The following is a 19844-nucleotide window of genomic DNA, read 5'->3' on the forward strand; positions in this document are numbered from 1 at the left end:
GAGATTGTCTGTCTGGGGTCAGTGGTCGCATAACCAGGACTTGTGATCTGCACCAGCTGCTCATACGACCATCCACCACCTGCTCCCATGGCTTCACGTGACCCTGATCTGGTGGGGGGTGGGGTGCAAACACATGGTGTACATGTGATGAATTAATCTGAGTATTTTAGGATCAGGAAAACAAAAGCTGTTTGGAAAATACTTCGTTGCATCTTTTCCAGCTACAAAATTACCTGTAGCAGTGGCACTTCACAATGGCCAACGGTGACCATATTTCCAGTGTAAGGAACCCTTGATATCCATTCACATTACCTTCAATGAGTCTTGTACCAGCAAAACCGCAGAAGTCACAATTGACAAGATACTCAACTGGCTCAGCCACATAAATACTGCAGGATTTGACCAAGGATAGGCTTCCTACAGAGAGTGAGAACCCAAACCCAAGTTAGATATCTGTTGAAATACTCTCCAATTGCAATGAAGAGAGTAGGTTTGGGGTTGAACACTCCAACAACAGATGAGCAGAATAAGAATCTGTCCCATCATCGTAAACGTCCACTCTCTGAAGTATTTCAATATAAATAACTCCTGTACTCAGTTGCTCAGTTGGGTGGCAGGGTGGGAGATGAGTCTGTATCAAAGGAGGTGTAAAGTGCTCCTTTTCCCCCACTAGCCTGCAGCTCACCCTTGGGCAAGGTGTATCACATACTTAGCCCCCATGATCAGGGTCACACAAAGTCATGGGATGGCATTGCCCAGAAGAAGGCAATGGCAAACCACTTCTGCAAAAAAAAATTTCCAAGAACAATCATGTTGTTTCTTGACTAACTGCATCATATGACGTGGGCATCATGATCGCCCATGTCATACCATGCACTTAGTCTAGAAACAACTTCAGGAGCTCAGAGGAAAGATTAAAAGTATTCCTGAAACAAACACAGACAAGTGGGGTACCAGAAAATGGGAGATATCATAGAGGATAAGGTGAGATGAGGAAGGGCACATTCATTTTGAAGACAATCATGTCATGTTGTAGGTAAAGGCACAACAGAAAAGGAAGGCAAGGGAAGAAGACCAAGACTTGGGTTTTATAGTCATTAAGGCACGTATCTGTAAACCTCTACTTGGTCCATGGAGGAGATCGGCAGGCATGTAAAATGGAGGTGGATACTGGACCCACTTGCGTCAGTCATCCGTTTTCTATTGGAGTGGGTGGCCAGCGCTATCACCAGCCCAGACAGGAGGTACGTCTGTGGGCACACGCCTACACAAAACTGGTGGGGTCACAGTGTTCAACCCGAAACTCAGCTAGAACTCGTAATGCACAAGTCACGCAAAGTCAAACCGGTGGCGCTGCAGCAGAAACTCTTCAACAACAGGAAACACATCTCATTCACTCATAGTTTCCGGGTGAGTAGCTCTGCCATTCTGATCTGGCTGACAGGTGACTCCAAAGCTACCTGTCCTCTGAGACGGCCCAGCAAACCTTAATGGCCACAGTGAAACAGTACGACAGTGGCTGAAGACAATGATACTTCATCACAGGGAAAACCCCGTTCCCCTGTTTGGACGGCTCCCATTCCAAAGCACCCCTTATCTCTAACCATAACCCAAACACTGCCTTCCATAGGAAGATCATTACGTTAGCAGTGAAACCTTGCCCAGGGTGTTGCAGGTCTAAAGGCAGAGGTCCACTGGTCCTCCAGGAAACACCAATGAAGAGTCCTTCTTTATCTGTGTGGATGGTATGAACAGACAGAGATGGAGGACCTTCATTGCTGCCCTAAATGCAGCTGCTTAACAGGCAGTAGGCACTTTTTGATCCACTTCGTTGTAAAATTCAAATCTCAGTCTTTCACATGCTCAAGACTTGATTTCTCAGGCTAACTCCACTCTACCCCTCCACCCTCGCCAATTTTGCGGTAATCTTTCAGCTCAGTACTCTCTTCCTCAGAGTCCTAGACCTTACCGCTGCACTCAAAGCTCATTTCTCTCCTCTCCCTTCTCCACAGCAGAAATAGAGCCACATAAAAATCAAGAGATAAAAGCTGTCAGACTTTAATTCAGCAACGTGTTATCTTTATCCTTGAAAAGCTGAGAAAGATGGAGTCCGGTGCGTGCATTTCCGATTGCAATGCTGTGATTAACTACACTGCGAGAGTCATCTTTTCGGAACATAGCCGAGATAATTACCTGTGACAATTGGCCAACTTCTAGATAAAAGCAGATGATGAATGAATTCCAAGCCACCCACAGCACCAGCCATCCCGCATACTGTGTAAAACAAAAGAGAACAAAAAGCACTTTAGATATTGAAAACACCATTTAAATCTGATTAACTTTCTGCAGTCTTCTGTCCATACATCCAATGTCAAACATTCTCAGCCATAGCACTCTTGTTTTTGAATTAACATCAAGGACCAGCCTTATTTGCCAAATACAGTTACAATTATTAGGGATTTGCTGTGGTGTGTTGGTGAGACACGCAAAAAAAAATTCAACCATTATAATTTATTTATTTTTAGTTATATTTATCACCATGGAGTTTTCAGGGGTAACAAATTTCTCAACACATGCTGGTGATAATAAGCTTGGTTGTGATTCTGAGAACTGGTTTCTTTTGTTTCTGTCTTTGATGTTCGTATTCCTCCACTGATAAAAGCGCGTAGGATACAAGAATCAGTTTTATTATCACCAACATATGGTGTAAAATTTGTTGTTTTATGGCAATGGTCTGGTCTTTCTGGCCCTTCGAGCTGCAGTGCCCAGTGTTCCCAAACTTAATCCGAGCCTAATCATGGGACAATTTGCAATGACCAATTAACCTACCCAACTGGTTCGCCTTTGGACTGTGGGAGGAAACCGGAGCATCTGGACGAAACCCACGCGGTCATGTGCAAACTCCTTAGAGGCAGCGGTGGGAATTGAACCCGGGTCGCCCGTACTGTAAACCATTGTGCTAACCACTACACTGCTGTACTGCCCCAGTGAATGTTAGAAGTACAGGTATGGAATAAAATACCAGCAAGTATTTATAATATTAACAACATTATTAAAAGTAATTAAAAGTGCAGAGTTAGGAATAATAAACAGAGGGGGGTGGGGAGGGTAAACTGAAATGGTTGATCAGATCAACTGCCAGGGGAAAGAACTTTTAAGATGGTGTGGGTTTTTTTTTTGTTTTAATAGCCCTAGGGGGCTTTCCAGTAGGGAGTTTTTGGAGAAGGCAATGTGCTGGCTGCACAGCGTCCACGATGATTTTTTTCTTGCCCGCTTCTCTGCCTTGAAAACTTACAAGCCCCGCAGTGACGGTAGACTGCAGCCAAAGACCTTCTCCGCTGCCCGGACAGTTTTTGCCTCTTTTGAGGGGATGCTGCACTTAGCCAGACGGTCACGGTGGGCGTTGGGGGTGGCTCTCTGTGATGACGATGTAGAACTGCACCGGTACGTTCTGGGGAAGGGAGAAGTTTGCAGGCCCACCAAGGTCACAAACAGTTTATCGGGATTGGTGTTGGTTTATAATTGTCACGTGTACCAAGATGCAAGCAAGAAGCTTGTCTTGCACACGGTTTATACAGAGCCATTCACTACACAGTGCACTGAGCTAGAATACAGTAAAACAATAACAATGCAGCTCTAAATATAAAAGTTCAGTGCAGGTAAACAAAAAAGTGCATGATCTTAAGAGACTACTAGACAGGTATATGGAGGAACTTAAGGTGGGGGGTTATATGGGAAGCAGGGTTTAAGGGTCAGCACAACATTGTGGGCCAAAGGACCTGTATTGTGCTGTATTGTTCTATGTTTAACGAGGTAGACTGTGAGGCCAAGAGCCGATCTTATCGTACTGGAGATCCATTCGCGAGTGGGATAGAAGCTGTTCTTGGACCTGCTGGTATCTTGTTGAATCTTTTGCCCGATGGGAGAGGGGAGGAGAGAGAATGTCTGGGGTAGTTGGGGTCTTTGATAATGCCGGCCGCTTTACTGAACCTACAATTCGGAAATGTGGCAGCAACCTGAATTCCCGCACATCGGAAGATGCCTGCAGCCCTGCAGCCAGCCAGCAAATCCAACCACAAACAAGAGAAAATCTGCAGATGCCGGAAATCCAAGCAATGCACACAAAGCGCAGGGAGAGCTGAGCAGGCCAGGCAGCATGTGCAGGAAAGAGCTCAGTTGACGCTTTGGGCCTAAACCCTTCGGCTGGGCTCAAGTCCAAGCTGCTGGTGTCCCAAGCCCTCACTTGCATGAATAAGATGTACGTAGATCAGATAATTGTAGTCAGGTCCTGTAGCGGGCTCAGGTCCGGCCCCACATGTACACTGGGCCAGGCGTAAGGCAAGGGTGTGCTGCACTCTAGAGGAGCTGCCTTTCTTGTGAGAGATGAAGAGCTACTTCAAAGAGCAGCAGGGTGTCTCCTGATACAATTACAACCAAAGTTAGTCTCTTCCAATAGAAAAACCTACGAAACAAAATCCTTACGTAAGAAAGTTAATACACTTTTTGAGGATGTTGGTTTAATTGATATATGGAGGGACGTTTTCCCCAACGGAAGGGATTACACGTATTAATCTGCCGTCCCCCATTCCGTATATTTTCTTCGGCAGTTTAACGGGGGCATGACTGCGCAAGCGCGTGTAAGTCGGACCATGAGGCAGTGGGAGTATTTAAAGAGAACAGTAGATGGAGCGGGCAACATCATAGCGGGCAACGAGTAGAGGGAGACAAAGTAGGAAGACTTTGTCTCCAGAGGCTTCGGCGAGCAGAGGCTGAGGACGAGCTTCACTCCAAGTGAGGTAAGGTCGGGTAAGTTCTTTTCAAAAGGAGAAAGTTTCAGAAGTTGAGGCAAGTATTGGGTAGGTCATGGCAGCTGAGGTTGGCCCCGTGGTTTGTTCATCCTGCAGCATGTGGGAAATCAGGGATACTTCCAGTGTCCCTGACGACTATGTGTGCAGGAAGTGTGTCCAACTGCAGCTTCTGGCAGACCGTATTGAGCGTCTGGAGCTGTGATTGGATTCATACTGGAGCATCCGTGATGCTGAGAAAGTCGTGAATAGCACGTTCAGTGAGTTGGCCACACTGCAGGTAAAGGCTACAAAGGCAGAAAGGGAAGGGGTGGCCACTAGACAGCGTAGCAGTAGGCAGGTAGTGCAGGAGTCCCCTGGGGTCACCTCCCTCCTAAACAGATATACTGTTTTGTCTCATCAGGGGAAGGCAGCAGCAGCCGAGTTCATTGCACCATGGGTGGCTCTGCGGCACAGGAGGGAAGGAAAAGGAGTGGGAGAGCTAAAGTGATAGGGGATTCGATTGTAAGGGGAATAGATAGGCGTTTCTGTGGCTGCAAACAAGACTCTAGGATGGTATGTTGCCTCCCTGGTGCAAGGGTCAAGGATGTCTCTGAGCAGCTGCAGGACATTCTGGAATGGGAGGATGAACAGCCAGAGGTCGTGGTGCACATAGGTACCAACGATATAGGTAAAAAATGGGATGAGGTCCTACAAGGTGAATTTAGGGAGTTAGGAGATAAACTAAAAAGTAGGACCACAAAGGTATAATCTCTGGATTACTACCAGTGCCACGTGCTAGTCAGAGTAGAAATAGGAGGATACTTCAGATGAATACGTAGCTTGAAAAATGGTGCAAGAGGGAGGGATTCAAATTTTTGGGGCATTGGAACCAGTTCTGGGGGAGGTGGGACCGATATAAACAGGACGGTCTGCACCTGGGCTGGACTGGAGCCAATGTCCTGACCTAGGGGGAGCATTTGCTACTGCTGTTCAGGAGGATTTAAACTAATGTGGCAGGGGGATGGGAACAAGTGCAGAGAGACAGAGGGGTGTAAAATGAGGGTAGAAGCAAAAAGTAGTAAGGTGAAAAGTGAAAGTGGCAGGCAGGCAAATCCAGGGCAAAAAGCAAAAAAGGCCACTTTTCAACATAATTGTATAAGGACTAAGTGTTGTAAAAACAAGCCTGAAGGCTTTGTGTGTCATTGCGAGGAGCATTCGTAACAAGGCGGATGAATTGAATGTGCAGATAGTTATTAATGAATATGATATAGTTGGGATCACAGAGACATGGCTCCAGGGTGACCAAGGATGGGTGCTCAACATCCAGGGATATTCAATATTCAGGAGGAATAGACAGGAAAGAAAAGGAGGTGGGGTAGCATTGCTGGTTAGCGAGGAGATTAACGCAATAGAAAGGAAGGACATTAGCCTGGAGGATGTGGAATCGATATGGGTAGAGCTGTATAACACTAAGGGGCAGAAAACGCTGGTGGGAGTTGTGTACGAGCCACCTACAGTAGTAGTGAGATTGGGGATGGCATTAAACAGGAAATTAGAGATGCGTGCAATAAAGGAACAGTAGTTATAATGGGTGACTTCAATCTACATATAGATTGGGTGAACCAAATTGGTAAGGATGCTGAGGAAGAGGATTTCTTGGAATGTATGTGGGATGGTTTTCTGAACCAACATGTCGAGGAACCAACTAGAGAGCAGGCCATTCCAGATTGGGTATTGAGGAATGAGGAAGAATTAGTTAGCAATCTTGTCGTGCGAGGCCCCTTGGGTAAGAGTGATCATAATATGGTGGAATTCTTCATTAAGATGGAGAGTGACATAGTTAATTCAGAAACAAAGGTTCTGAACGTAAAGAAGGGTAACTTTGAAGGTATGAGACATGAATCTCAGACAGACTGGCAAATGATACTTAAAGGGTTGACAGAGGATATGCAATGGCAAGCATTTAAAGATCGCATGGATGAACTACAAAAATTGTTCATCCCAGTTTGGCAAAAGAATAAACCAGGGAAGGTAGTGCACCCATGGCTGACAAGGGAAATTAGGGATAGTATCAAGTCCAAATAAGAAACATACAAATTAGCCAGAAAAAGTGGCACACCTGAAGACTGGGAGAAATTCAAAGTCCAGCAGAGAAGGACAAAGGGCTTAATTAGGAAAGGGAAAAAAGATTATGAGAGAAAGCTGGCAGGAAACATAAAAATTGACTGTAAAAGCTTTTATAGTTATGAGAAAAGAAAAAGATTGGTCAAGACGAATGTAGGTCCCTTACAGTCAGAAACAGGTGAATTGATCATAGGGAACAAGGACATGGCAGACCAATTGAATAACTACTTTGGTTCTGTCTTCACTAAGGAGGACATAAATAATCTTCCGGAAATAGTAGAGGACTGAGGGTCTAGTGAGATGGAGGAACTGAGGGAAATACATGTTAGTAGGGAAGTGGTGTTAGGTAAATTGAAAGGATTAAAGGCAGATAAATCCCCAGGCCAGATGGTCTGCATCCCAGAGTACTTAAGGAAGTAGCCCAAGAAATAGTGGATGCATTAGTGATAATTTTTCAAAACTCTTTAGATTCTGGATTAGTTCCTGAGGATTGGAGGGTGGCTAATATAACCTCACTTTTTAAAAAAGGAGGGAGAGAGAAACCGGGGAATTATAGACCGGTTAGTCTGACATCGATGGTGGGGAAAATGCTAGAGTTGATTATCAAAGATGTGATAACAGCACATCTGGAAAGAGGTGAAATCATCGGACAAAGTCAGCATGGATTTGTGAAAGGAAAATCATGTCTGACAAATCTTATAGAATTTTTTGAAGATGTAACTAATTGAGTGGATAGGGGAGAGCCAGTGGATGTTGTATATTTAGATTTTCAAAAGTCTTTTGACAAGGTCCCACACAGGAGATTAGTGTGCAAACTTAAAGCACATGGTATTGGGGGTATGGTATTGATGTGGATAGAGAATTGGTTGGCAGACAGGAAGCAAAGAGTGGGAGTAAACGGGACCTTTTCAGAATGGCAGGCAGTGACTAGTGGGGTACTGCAAGGCTCAGTGCTGGGACCCCAGTTGTTTACAATATATATTAATGATTTAGACGAGGGAATTAAATGCAGCATCTCCAAGTTTGCGGATGACATGAAGCTGGGCGGCGGTGTTAGCTGTGAGGAGGATGCTAAGAGGATGCAGGGTGACTTGGATAGGTTAGGTGAGTGGGCAAATTCATGGCAGATGCAATTTAATGTGGATAAATGTGAGGTTATCCACTTTGGTTGCAAGAACAGGAAAACAGATTATTATCTGAATGGTGGCCGATTAGGAAAAGGGGAGGTGCAACGAGACCTGGGTATCATTGTATACCAGTCATTGAAGGTGGGCATGCAGGTACAGCAGGCAGTGAAAAAGGCAAATGGTATGTTGGCATTCATAGCAAAAGGGTTTGAGTACAGGAGCAGGGAGGTTCTACTGCAGTTGTACAAGGCTTTGGTGAGACCGCACCTAGAGTATTGTGTGCAGTTTTGGTCCCCTAATCTGAGGAAAGGCATTCTTGCCACAGAGGGAGTACAAAGAAGGTTCACCAGATTGATTCCTGGGATGGCAGGACTTTCATATGAAGAAAGACTGGATCGACTAGGCTTATACTTGCTGGAATTTAGAAGATTGAGGGGGGAAACGTATAAAATTCCAAAGGGATTGGATAGGCTAGATGCAGGAAGATTGTTTCTGATGTTGGGGAAGTCCAGAACGAGGGGTCACAGTTTAAGGATAAAGGGGAAGCCTTTTAGGACCAAGATGAGGAAAAACTTCTTCACGCAGAGAGTGGTGAATCTGTGGAATTCTTTGCCACAGGAAACAGTTGAGGCCGGTTCTTTGGCTATATTTAAGAGGAAGTTAGATATGGCCCTTGTGGCTATAGGGATCAGGGGGTATAGAGAGAAAGCAGGTACAGGGTTCTGAGTTGGATGATCAGCCATGATCATACTGAATGGTGGTGCAGGCTCGAAGGGCCAAATGGCCCACTACTGCACCTATTTTCTATGTTTTTATATACAAGAATAGACTATTTCATAAAATTTGGAAAAGACAAAGACAAAATAAACACCTGTGGAATTGGGACAATAGATGTAAGTGACCATGCACCTATATATTTATCTGTTGATTTTGACCTACAACCAAAGAATACTAAATGGAAACTAAATTCAAGTCTACTCAATGATCCGTACTTTAAGGAAAAAATTAAAAAAGAAATTGGTCTCTACTTAGAAGTTAATGATAATGGAGAGGTTTCACCTCCCATTTTATGGGATACTCTGAAGGCTGTCTTAAGAGGGAAAATTATAGCGATATCTTCATATAAGAAAAAAATAAGGAATAAAACATTAAAGGAATTACAAAATAGGCTGAAGGAACTAGAGAAAAAAAAACAAATTGAATTTGGCCAGGATACATTAGGGGAAATTTTAAAAATTAGGAATGAAATTAATATTTGGCTACGCAAGAAATCGGGAAAAATTTAATGTTTCTGAAACAGAGACATTATGAAAGTGGATCAAAGTCTATGAAAATACTAGCGTGGAAACTGAAAAAAAAGATAGCAGAAAATACAATTCATAGAATTAGGAATCCAAAAAAAAAATTAAACAAATAAGCTAAGTGAAATTCAAGAAGCTTTTGAAGTATTTTACAAAACTCTATATTCCAAAGTTCCAGGGGGAAGCATAACCCAAATTGACACCTTCCTGAATTCTCTAGAGTTACCCACTTTAAGCGCAGAACAAAATAGAACAATGACTGCTGACATAACTGAATTTGAATTAAAAGCTGCAATTAGTAGGCAAATTAAGCAAGTCATCAGGATCAGATGGGTATATGGCAGGGTGATACAAAGAATTTAAAAATGAGCGAATTCCTGTTTTACTCCCCACACTGAACTGGGTTCTAAAAAAGGCACGAATGTCACCCATTTGGAAGGAAGTGATAATCTCAGCTATACCGAAAGGAGGCAAGGATAAAATGGAATGCGGGTCATATTGACCAATATCCATTCTTAAAATAGATTATAGATTACTTATCTCCATTATGGCCAAACGATTAGAAGAGTTTCTACCCATACTGATACATAATGATCAGACAGGTTTTATACAACAATGCCAAACACAAGACAATATTTGAAGGACACTTTACATTATGTATGGATCTTATACAAAAAAAATCGAAGCAATAGTGATAAGCGTGGATGCTGAAAAGGTATTTGATTTGATTAATTGGAATTTTCTTTACAGAGTTTTAAATAGATTTGGTTTCCATGACACAATTATTAAAACTATACAGGCACTATATGAGAACCCTACTGCTAGGATTAAAATCAATGGATATTTATCAAATAGTCTTACCCTAGGAAGGGGCACGAGACAGGGTTGTGCACGGTCACCGCTACTCTCTGCATTATACCTGGAACCATTAGCTCAATACATCAGACAAAATGAAGATATCAGGGGAATTACTATTAAAGGGACAGGGCATAAATTAGCTTGTTACATGGATGACATTTTGATCTATCTAGGGCAACCAACATACTCTTTACCTAAATTGATGCAGTCCTTTGAACAATATGGTCAATTATCAGGATACAAGATCAACATAGATAAAATCCAATTACTTTCATATAACTATAGCCCACTAAGAGAAATTGGAAGTAGATATCCCTGGGCATGGCTAACAGCGTCTTTCAAATATTTGGGCAGCATAATACCAAAAGATTTGGCAAAATTATCAGATTGCAATTATCAGCCTATATATAAAAAAATTAAGGAAGATATAACAAGATGGAACTTAATTCCTTTTTTTTTAGTTTCAGTTCAAGGATTGAGTCTATTAAAATTAATATTCTGCCCAGACTATCTCTTTCAAACCCTACCAATAGGGATTAATCAAAATCAATTCAATGAATGGAACAAGATGTTTTCAAGATATATTTGGCAAGATATAGTTCGTCTCAAAACTTCGTAATTAGCCAAGGAAAAGGGTGGATGGGGCCTACCTTCTCTTAGAGCTTATTATTTTGCAGCATAGTTGAGAGCTGTGATGTGTTGGTGCAACCCATCATATGACGCTCAATGGAAAAACATTGAGGAGCGGGTACTTCCCATCCCCATACAGGCAATTTTGGCTGATAACAACCTATAAAGATACATAAATACTATTGATAACCCAGGAGGGAAATGGACTCTTAAAATATGGAAAACTATTATAAAAGAATATAAACTAGAGGGAGATATTGTAATTCTTAAATGGTGTGCATATGACTCGGATATGACGCCGAATAAACTGGATAATAGATTTAAGGACTGGACAGCTAAAGGAATAATAGTTCTTTGCAATACAATGAAAGAAGGAACACTGTTCAATTTTGACATGCTTGAAGAGAAACACTTATTCGAAAAACAAGTCTTTTATCGGTATTTACAGATGCGACAATATGTTAATAGGACAGTTAAAAAGGTAACCAAGGCAAGTACATGTTTGATAGAGCTATTTAGAAAAGCATATAATTCAGATAACAGTAGTAGAATCATTTCAAGCGTGTATAAGGGTTTGTCAAATCTTGAAACACATTTGACTTCATACATTAAAACAAAATGGGAGAAGGAAGGAGGGATAATTATATCTGAGGAAGAATGGACAATAAAATGGAGGTATCAATGGAAGTGTACCAGTTCACAGAAATGGAGGGAGTTTGGATGGAAAAACTTGATAAGACATTTTATTACACCCTCTCAGAAATCCCATTATGATAGTAACCTCCCTGTTTGCTTGAGAAATTGTGGAAATCAAAATGCAAACTATTATCATATTTTCTGGGAATGCCCTGTTATCAAAGACTACAGTGCCCGACAAGACATCTTTAAATGTGAAATACCCTTAGAAAGTAAGACCGTATGTTTTGGGTATATACCTCAAGAATGGTTGAAAAGAGATAAATATTTAATGAATATACTGTTGGTGGCTGGTAAAAAGACTCTTACTAGGAAATGGTTATCACAGGAGAGTTCAACCTTAAATGCATGGATGGACATTACAATGGACATTTACAAAATGGAGAAGATAACAGCATCTGTTAATCATAAGTTCAAACAATTTGATTCATAATGGGAAAAATAGTTTAACTACATAACACCTCATATGCCTGATTTTATTCTCACAAATCAATGAATATGTGGTAAAAAAAGATCACTCCCTACTTGTACATAGTTTTCTCCTTTCGCTTGTTCTTTCTCTCCTCGCTTCTCTATAAGTGTATACCTCAGATAAATATTATGTGGAGATTTGTGGCATATATGACTATATGATATACATGTACAATGTCTGAAATACAGCTTATGGAAATGCTTGTTTGATGATGAACTTCAATAAAAAATAAATTACAAAAGAAGAAGCGCACGGTGAGCCTGGGCCAATATTGAGTACTCTGCCAGCATCATTGAAACAAATCCAGCCAACGTCGCGCTGTAGCTTGCCGGGAGTTTGACACCCTCGAATTCACGATTTTGTTCTTCCCATTCTAATCATGACCGCACCTGCATTCACCATCACGGCCGTCAAGAACTTTCAACAAACTGAGATTGTGGAAGCCTCCCTCTCTGTCAGTGACGTGCTCTCTCTGGTAAATTGCAATGAGGGGGATTAACTGCTGGTTCTAGCTTTACAAGCTCCAGAATTATCGAGAATGCCTTTGCCACAAGTTGACAGATATTAGCAATGTAAAATCCAGGCAGCCTACTGAGCATCCTATTTAGTACCAGAGATGATGGCAGCTGATGTCCTTATTCCACTGAGGTGTCACATCCAGTATTGTTCCCTTTGCAATGCTGAAAACAGTTCACTGTAAACTGTGTACAGGACCTCGGCAGCTTTGTTCTGACTGCTGTCAAAATTCCCGGCAAACTGAACCGGTTTCCTTGACAGCTCAGGAGTTAAATACACCACCAGGCACGTCAGTCGTTTTGTAGGGTCCCACCCTTGATCACTGCCCAAAGCATCCACAGCAGAGAGGCCTAACCGGGCTTGCTTGGAGGTCAAAGTTCAAAGTTAATATATTTTCATATGTCACCATATGCTACCCCGAGATTTGTTTTCTTGCAGGCATTCACAGTAGAACAAAAAAATTACAACAGTATCAATGAAAAACTACACACAAAGACTGACGCACAACCAATGTACAAAAGACAACAAATGGTGCAAATATGAAAAAAATAATAACAATAAATAAATAATAGTGAGAACATGAGTTGTAGAGCCCTTGAAAGTGAGTCCATAGGTTGTGGAATCAGTTCAGAGTTGAGATCCTCACTGGTTCAGGAGCCTGATGGTTGAAGAATAATAACTGTTCCTGAACCTGGGTGTGGGACCTGAGGCTCCCGTACTTCCTTGCCAATGGACTTTGTGATGGGAGTAGAGAAAGATAGCACCAATCCTGTATACGATTCATGTTCAAAGATCGGATTACTTGGAGCCTCTTGGAAAAATCTCGACATTTGACATCTAGCTTCAACGAGGACGCAGGATGGATGTGTGGGGTACTTACCGAATCTCCCTACCATCCACTGTGGACCTTTGAATTGAATTGAATTGATTTCATTTCTTACATCCTTCACTTACATGAGGAGTAAAAATATCCGGAGGAAGGAGCTGTCCCAGAGCCCGCTGGTCCTGACTTAAATGCTGCGGTCCCGTTTCCCAGATGGTAGCAGCTGGAACAATTTATGGTTGGGGTGACTTGGGTCCCCAATGATCCTTCAGGCCCTTTTTACGCACCTGTCTCTGTAAATGTCTTGAATAGTGAGAAGTTCACATCTATAGATGCACTGGGCTGTCCGCACCGCTCTCTGCAGAGTCCTGTGATCGAGGGAGGTACGTTGTTATTGTGTGTTATATGTATGTTATGTGTACTACAGTGCTTTACATCCTGGTCCAGAGAAAAGTCTTGTTTGGTGATGTACATATATATAGTTTGTTACGTACCCGTGACACGTGACAGTGGTACCCTTGTCCCGTGACTGGGGTTGAGGTTATACTGGACTTGAGGTAATGGTCTTGTGATGGTGGAATGACATCATTTTCCCGCCAGTAGAGGTCATGTGACAGGTTTTTTTTACAGGGTATAAAAGGAGGACCCCTCCCTGTGAGGAGGGGCAGTTCGTGGCTGGATTTGCCAAGTTGATTTCATGCCACTGCGTGATTTAATGTTATGATGCAGTTTAGTTGAAAGATGAAGTTTTATCTAATGCCTAAAGTTTAAAAGGTATTTGCCAGCAGTTTCTTTATAACACTGCTAGTTGAGAATCAGTGGAGAGTGAAGATCGGAGTTCGCGAGTTAAAAGATTGAGGGAAGTCGATTTCGATGGTGAAACAGATTCGACCTTGTTTGATCCTCATTCGGAAGGAATTCGTTGACTGTCCACGTGTAATCCCTGTGAATAGCAGAAAGGATTGGGAACAGTGTTGTAAAGGAAAGGTCAGTGCCTTTAAGCCGTACATCTCATCTCCGTAAAATTCTTCGTGGGAAAAGTTCGATTTGGGAACCGAAGCAACACAACGTGAAAGAGAATTTAAATCGTCTTAAAAAGTCTCTCCCTTAAATGGACTGTGAGCATTTTGAACTTTTGGTAATACTACTTTGAAGAACTGTTTTTGCAACATCACTTTAAGAACTGTTTAAGCTTCATTGCTTTAAGAACTGTTTAAGCTGCCGCACAGCAGCTGATTTCCGGTTACGTGAGTGGTTTGTTTACTTTTGGGAGGTTTGTTTTCAGTGTTTAATAAATGTGTTATTTGTTAAAAAACCCCTGCCTAACTCATATATTTGTTGTTGCTGAATCCGTAATGAGTTAAATGACAATAAACTTGACTTGACTTCATTTCCGGTCCTGAAGTAAGGTCACTGCCTGAAATGTTGACTTTTTAGTCCTCTCCCTAGATGCTGCCTGACCTGCTGAGCTCTTCCAGCACAAACAAGAGGATATCCAAGTAAGGCGCTCGTGCGTGCGCGCGCACGCGCACACACACACACACACGCGCGCACGCACACGCACACACACACACACTCTCTCTCTCTCTCTCTCTCTCTCTCTCTCTCTCTCTCAGCAGGTCAGGCAGCATCTGTGGAAAAGAGTAAACAGTCGACGTTTTGGGCTGAGACCCTTCATCAATTCCCCCAGTAGTTTCTGTGCATTTGCTTTGAAGTTAAAAGAACAGCTTTGCAAGCAAACAACGCTGGCCGGGTTGTTTGTCGCAGATGCTAGACAGGGCAGTAAACTATTTGATGAGTAGGTTGATTCAGTATAACCTTTGTATAGTGACGGTAACTGTAGATATCTATATTGGATATAGGCCTTAAAATCTCCTTCTGAGTTTACGGACCAGCAGACAGCGTACCCAATAGCATCACACTGTGAGGCGCACTCTATCATGTGATTTGTATCAGTGATAATTATATTCAGAGAGTCTGTATCATTCGACTTTCTTTTATTGTATCTATCTATATAGAAGCAGGGTTGGAGAGAGGGCAAGCTTTAAGGAATGTGGGAACAAAAGCTTGCAAATAATTAGTGCCTTAGCTTTGATAATCCGATCTTTTACCACTACATAGTCTGAGTTTAACAGTATTTAACACTTGCTGGCAGCAATTAAGAGCATTTGCAGCTGAGTCAAGGAAAGATTTTAAAGTAATTGGTCAAAAGGTACAGGGAAGATATGGGATAAAAAAAACTTCTTTACACTGAGCACAGTGTTGGTGTGGAACTTACAGTCTGCAGGTTGAAAGCAGAGTTAATGGGGGGGGGGTCAAAAGGGGACTGGTTATGTGATTGTGTGAAATTAATTCACAGTTTTATGGGCAAAGAGTGGGAGAATCAAACTGCTGAGAGACAGAGAGGTCTGTCACAGACGTGGATTTCCTCACACTCCTGCAGAAGTCTGCTGAAGACATTCTGAGGGGTTGCTTATCAGCCTGGTTTGCCAACAGCTCGACTCTCGACTGGCAGACACCTCCCACTCCATCACAGGCTCGTCTCTTCTGTGCAGTCCACCTCCACACGGTATATTGCTTCAAGAAGGCTTATAGTATTGGCAAGGATACTTGCCAAATTGGCCATTTCCCCTGTGGACAGCAAAGTGGTAAAGGAAGCAGTAGGAAGCTTAGAAAGGGTCGGAGGTAGAATATTTGACAAGGATTCTGGAACACATTCCTTGAGGATTGGCAGATATAGACTTGGAATTGGACATGATTGTTATTGTCACATGTACTGAAATAGATGCACACAGGTCAAATTATTACACAGCACTTTGAGGTAGAACAAGGTAAAAACAATAACAATGCAGAATAAAGTCTAACAGCTACAAAGTGCAGTGCAGGTAAACAATTAGGCGCGAGAATATAACACGGTAGATCGTGAGGTCAAGAGTCCATCTGATCATACTAGGGAACCATTTAATAGATATATCCAGTGGACCTAAAATGTGATCGGATCTTCGCACAAGTCCTAAAATTCCTCCAAGCTGATGTGCAGGACTGACTAACAGTTACTAGAAATGTTTGGTTGAAGTTATTGCTGTGAGGGGTTGGGGGGGTGTGCGGAGGGTCACACCAATTATTGAAAGCAAAGGTTCGCGTAACTTTTCCAACAAATACGTGTAATATTGTCTCATTTTTCTCAATAAATAAAAATTGAACAAGTATAATGTTTTTTTTGTTATTTATTTAACTGGGTTCTCTTTATCTAGTTATAAGACTCACGTGAAGATCTGATCACATTTTAGGTCGTATTTACGCAGAAATAGAGAAAATTCCATGAGGTTCACGACCTTTCTAGCACTATTGTATGGGTGGCGGGGTCTCGGCCAAAGGAGGTGTTAGGCTCCCTCCGCTAGCCTGCAGGTCACATTTGGGCAAGGTGTAGCACCTGCTTAGCCCCCTGATCATGGTTACACGAAGCCAGGGGAGCACCTGCTTAGCCCCCCCAGACAGGGTCACGCGAACAGTCCTGGTCATGGAAAGACCATGTTCGCCCATGTCACATGATGTGGCACACAATGATGTTCATGATTGTAAATATATAGTTCGATTAAGCATTCTTCATTGATTACAAAATGCACTGCGGCTTATATGTAAAAGTACGGAAATGACATACGTCATTACAACACCATGACAAATCCGTATGCCTCACTTAAAGTAAAAGCGAAACTAAAGATTCAAGATTCAAAAACTTTATTGTCATTCTAACCGTACATCAGCTCTGCAGGGCAGAATGAGACAGCATTTCTCAGGAGCAGTACAATCATAACGTTACAAACACAACACTAAATAATAAACATAACAATAAATAGTAAAACACAACAGCCACATGTCAGTTAAAAACAAGTTATAAGTGTCCAGTGCAAGTTAAAAGTGTCCAAAGCAGAGTCAGGTAGAGCAGCTATTTAGCAGTCTGACTGCCCGTGGGAGGAAGCTGTTTAGTAGACTTGTGGTTTTAGTTTTGATGCTCCTGTAACATTTAGCTGAAGGCAGAAGAACAAACAGTTCATGGGGAGGGTGTGAGGGGCTTTAATGATGTACCGTGTCTTCTGGAGGCACCTCTTCAAAGAGGTCTTGGACAGAAGGTAGGGAGACCCCAATAACCTTCTCTGCTCCCCTAACCACCTTCTGCAAGGCTTTTTTGTTGACAGCACTGCAGCTGGAGTACCAGGTTGTGATGCAAAAGGTCAGCACACTCTTAACCACTCCTCTGTAGAATGTAGTTAAGATGTTAGTGGGGAGTGATGCTTACTTAAGCTTCCTCAAAAAGTGCAATCTCTGCTAGGCTCGTTTCACAAACCCAGTGGTGTTCCTGGACCAGGTGAGATTGTCCGAGATCTGCACCCCAAGGAACTTGATGTTTTCCACTCTCTCCACTGTGGAGCCGCTGATGCTGAGGGGTGTGTGCTCAGGCTGAGACCGTCTGAAATCGACGATCATCTCCTTGGTCTTGGTGACATTAAGCAACAAGTTGTTTAACCTCCTCCCTGTACATTGTTTCATCATTTTTGCTGATGAGCCCCACCACTGTGGTATCATCAGCAAATTTAATGATCAGGTTCCCCTTGAATCTGGCTGCACAGTCATGTGTAAATAGCAATGCTATTCCCAGATCCATGTCTTTGCTTTCAATCAGTTCAATATTTTGGAGTTACAGAACACATCAGTGCTGACAAGAAAGTTTTAAACAAACCCGAGGTGATGACTTATCCGTTAAGTGCAGCAAGGTGTTCAAGTTTTTTGAAAAAAAGCAGAGCAGTATGTGACTCTTCAGAAAAGGAGACAGAGATGTTCGAGTTAAAGAAAAGTGGAAAATGGATAAATACAAGGGTTCATAAGCAGTGAGTATCAGGTGACAACCACCACAAATTAAAAGAAGAGTTGATATGGCTGGCTAAATCAGAAAGATAGACATGCTTGATCGCATAATGATAACTGGTATATATATATATATTGTGAGTTATTGTACAGTTATTGTGGTGCAATCATATAACATATGGAACAAACTGAGTAGTATATTGAAGCAAATGAAATAGCCAATGAGAAGCAAGTACCAATTTTGCCACGTGCATTAGATTTAAAGGCACGCAGTTTGCTCAGAGGTTTGACTGCCCCAACCAAACCAGTCAAAACGAGCTTTGCTGATGTCGTGAAAAGTAATGCAGGAATACTTTGAATCAAAACCACTGTTGATTGTACTGTTTCATTTGTGGAAGCAAAAGGAACGGGTGTCCATTTCAGCTTATGTGGTTGAATTGAGGAGATTGAGCATTGTCAGTGCGTCCAGAGAAAGCACACGACAAGGATCCCAGCAAGGAAAGGGTTAACCTCTGAGGAGCATTTGATGGCTCTGGGTCTGTACTCACTGCAATTTAGAAGAATGAAGGGATCTGATTGAAACCCACAGAATATTGAAAGGTCTGGATAGAGTGGATGTGGAGAGGATGCTTTCTATAGTCCGGGAGTCTAGAACCAGAGGGCACAGCCTCAGAATAGAAGGACGTCCACTTACAGCAGAAATGAGGAAACATTTCTTCAGCTAGGCAGTGGCAAATCTGAACAATTCATTGCCACGGCTATGCAAGCCAAGTCTTATTTAAGGCAGAGATGAATAGGTTTTGATTAATCAGGATGTCAATGGTTACAGAGACAATGGGGTTGAGAGGGAAAATAAATTGAATGGTGAAACAGTTTCAATGGGCTGAATGGCCTAATTCTGCTCCTAGGTCTTATGGTAGTCCACAAACTTCCACAGGCAATAAGGAACACTGACAAACGAGCAATAATTGATTCTACTTGCTCCTGTAACATAGTACGTTGTTCCAAGGCATCAGACATCAAAGCAATTAGGAAGCTCGCTGCAGGAATGACTGGTTTTCAAAGAGGAAGCTTTTTAAAATGTGAGAGAGAGAGAGAGAGAAAGAAAGAAAGAGAGAGAGAGATACATATTAAGAGATAGAGATAGAGAGATAGAGTGAGAGAGAGAGAGAGATAGAGAGGGAGAGAGAAAGAGGGATAAAAAGAGAGATCGAAAGATATAGAGATAAAGAGAGAGATGGAGAGATAGAGAGATAGATTGCGAGAGATGGAGTGAGAGAGATAGATCGAGAGATACAGACAGAGATGGATTTATTTAGGAAGCAAAATTCAGAGCTCATAACCTTGAAAGGTGAAGGCATGAAGAATTACTGAGCTCTGAGGACAGGTGTATGAGGTTGAATGGGGTCCGTGATCAGCCATGATGAAATGGCGGAGCAGATTCAATGGGCTGAATAGCCTAACTCTGCTAACCCAAGGATCACAGGACTGGAAGAGGTTACAGAGATGGAGAGATAGTTGCATAATTAGGAGAAATGAATCCATCAAATTTTAACTTCTATGTTCTTGAGCTTTTACTTAATGCCCTTCTAAAGACCTCTATTGCCCCAGAAATGTTGATATTACAAGATGGAGATGGAGGAAATA

The 19844-nt window shown here is 42.3% G+C and overlaps 1 protein-coding gene across 7 annotated transcripts in view; it reads right to left on the reverse strand.

The window, feature by feature from the left end:
- Positions 1–19844, reverse strand: part of nkain1 (sodium/potassium transporting ATPase interacting 1) — an 860191-nt gene that overhangs the window by 249290 nt on the left and 591057 nt on the right. For 6 of the 7 annotated variants that reach the window (XM_059949383.1, XM_059949380.1, XM_059949385.1 and 3 more), the window contains one exon: positions 2194–2274. The exons of the other annotated variant lie outside the window; for it this stretch is intronic. In XM_059949383.1, the coding sequence (XP_059805366.1) occupies positions 2194–2274 (81 nt within the window). The remainder of the gene's footprint in view (positions 1–2193; positions 2275–19844) is intronic. 7 annotated transcript variants of the gene reach the window in all.

Source organism: Hypanus sabinus, chromosome 24 (genome assembly GCF_030144855.1).
Source record: "Hypanus sabinus isolate sHypSab1 chromosome 24, sHypSab1.hap1, whole genome shotgun sequence".
Taxonomy (NCBI): Eukaryota; Metazoa; Chordata; class Chondrichthyes; order Myliobatiformes; family Dasyatidae; genus Hypanus; species Hypanus sabinus.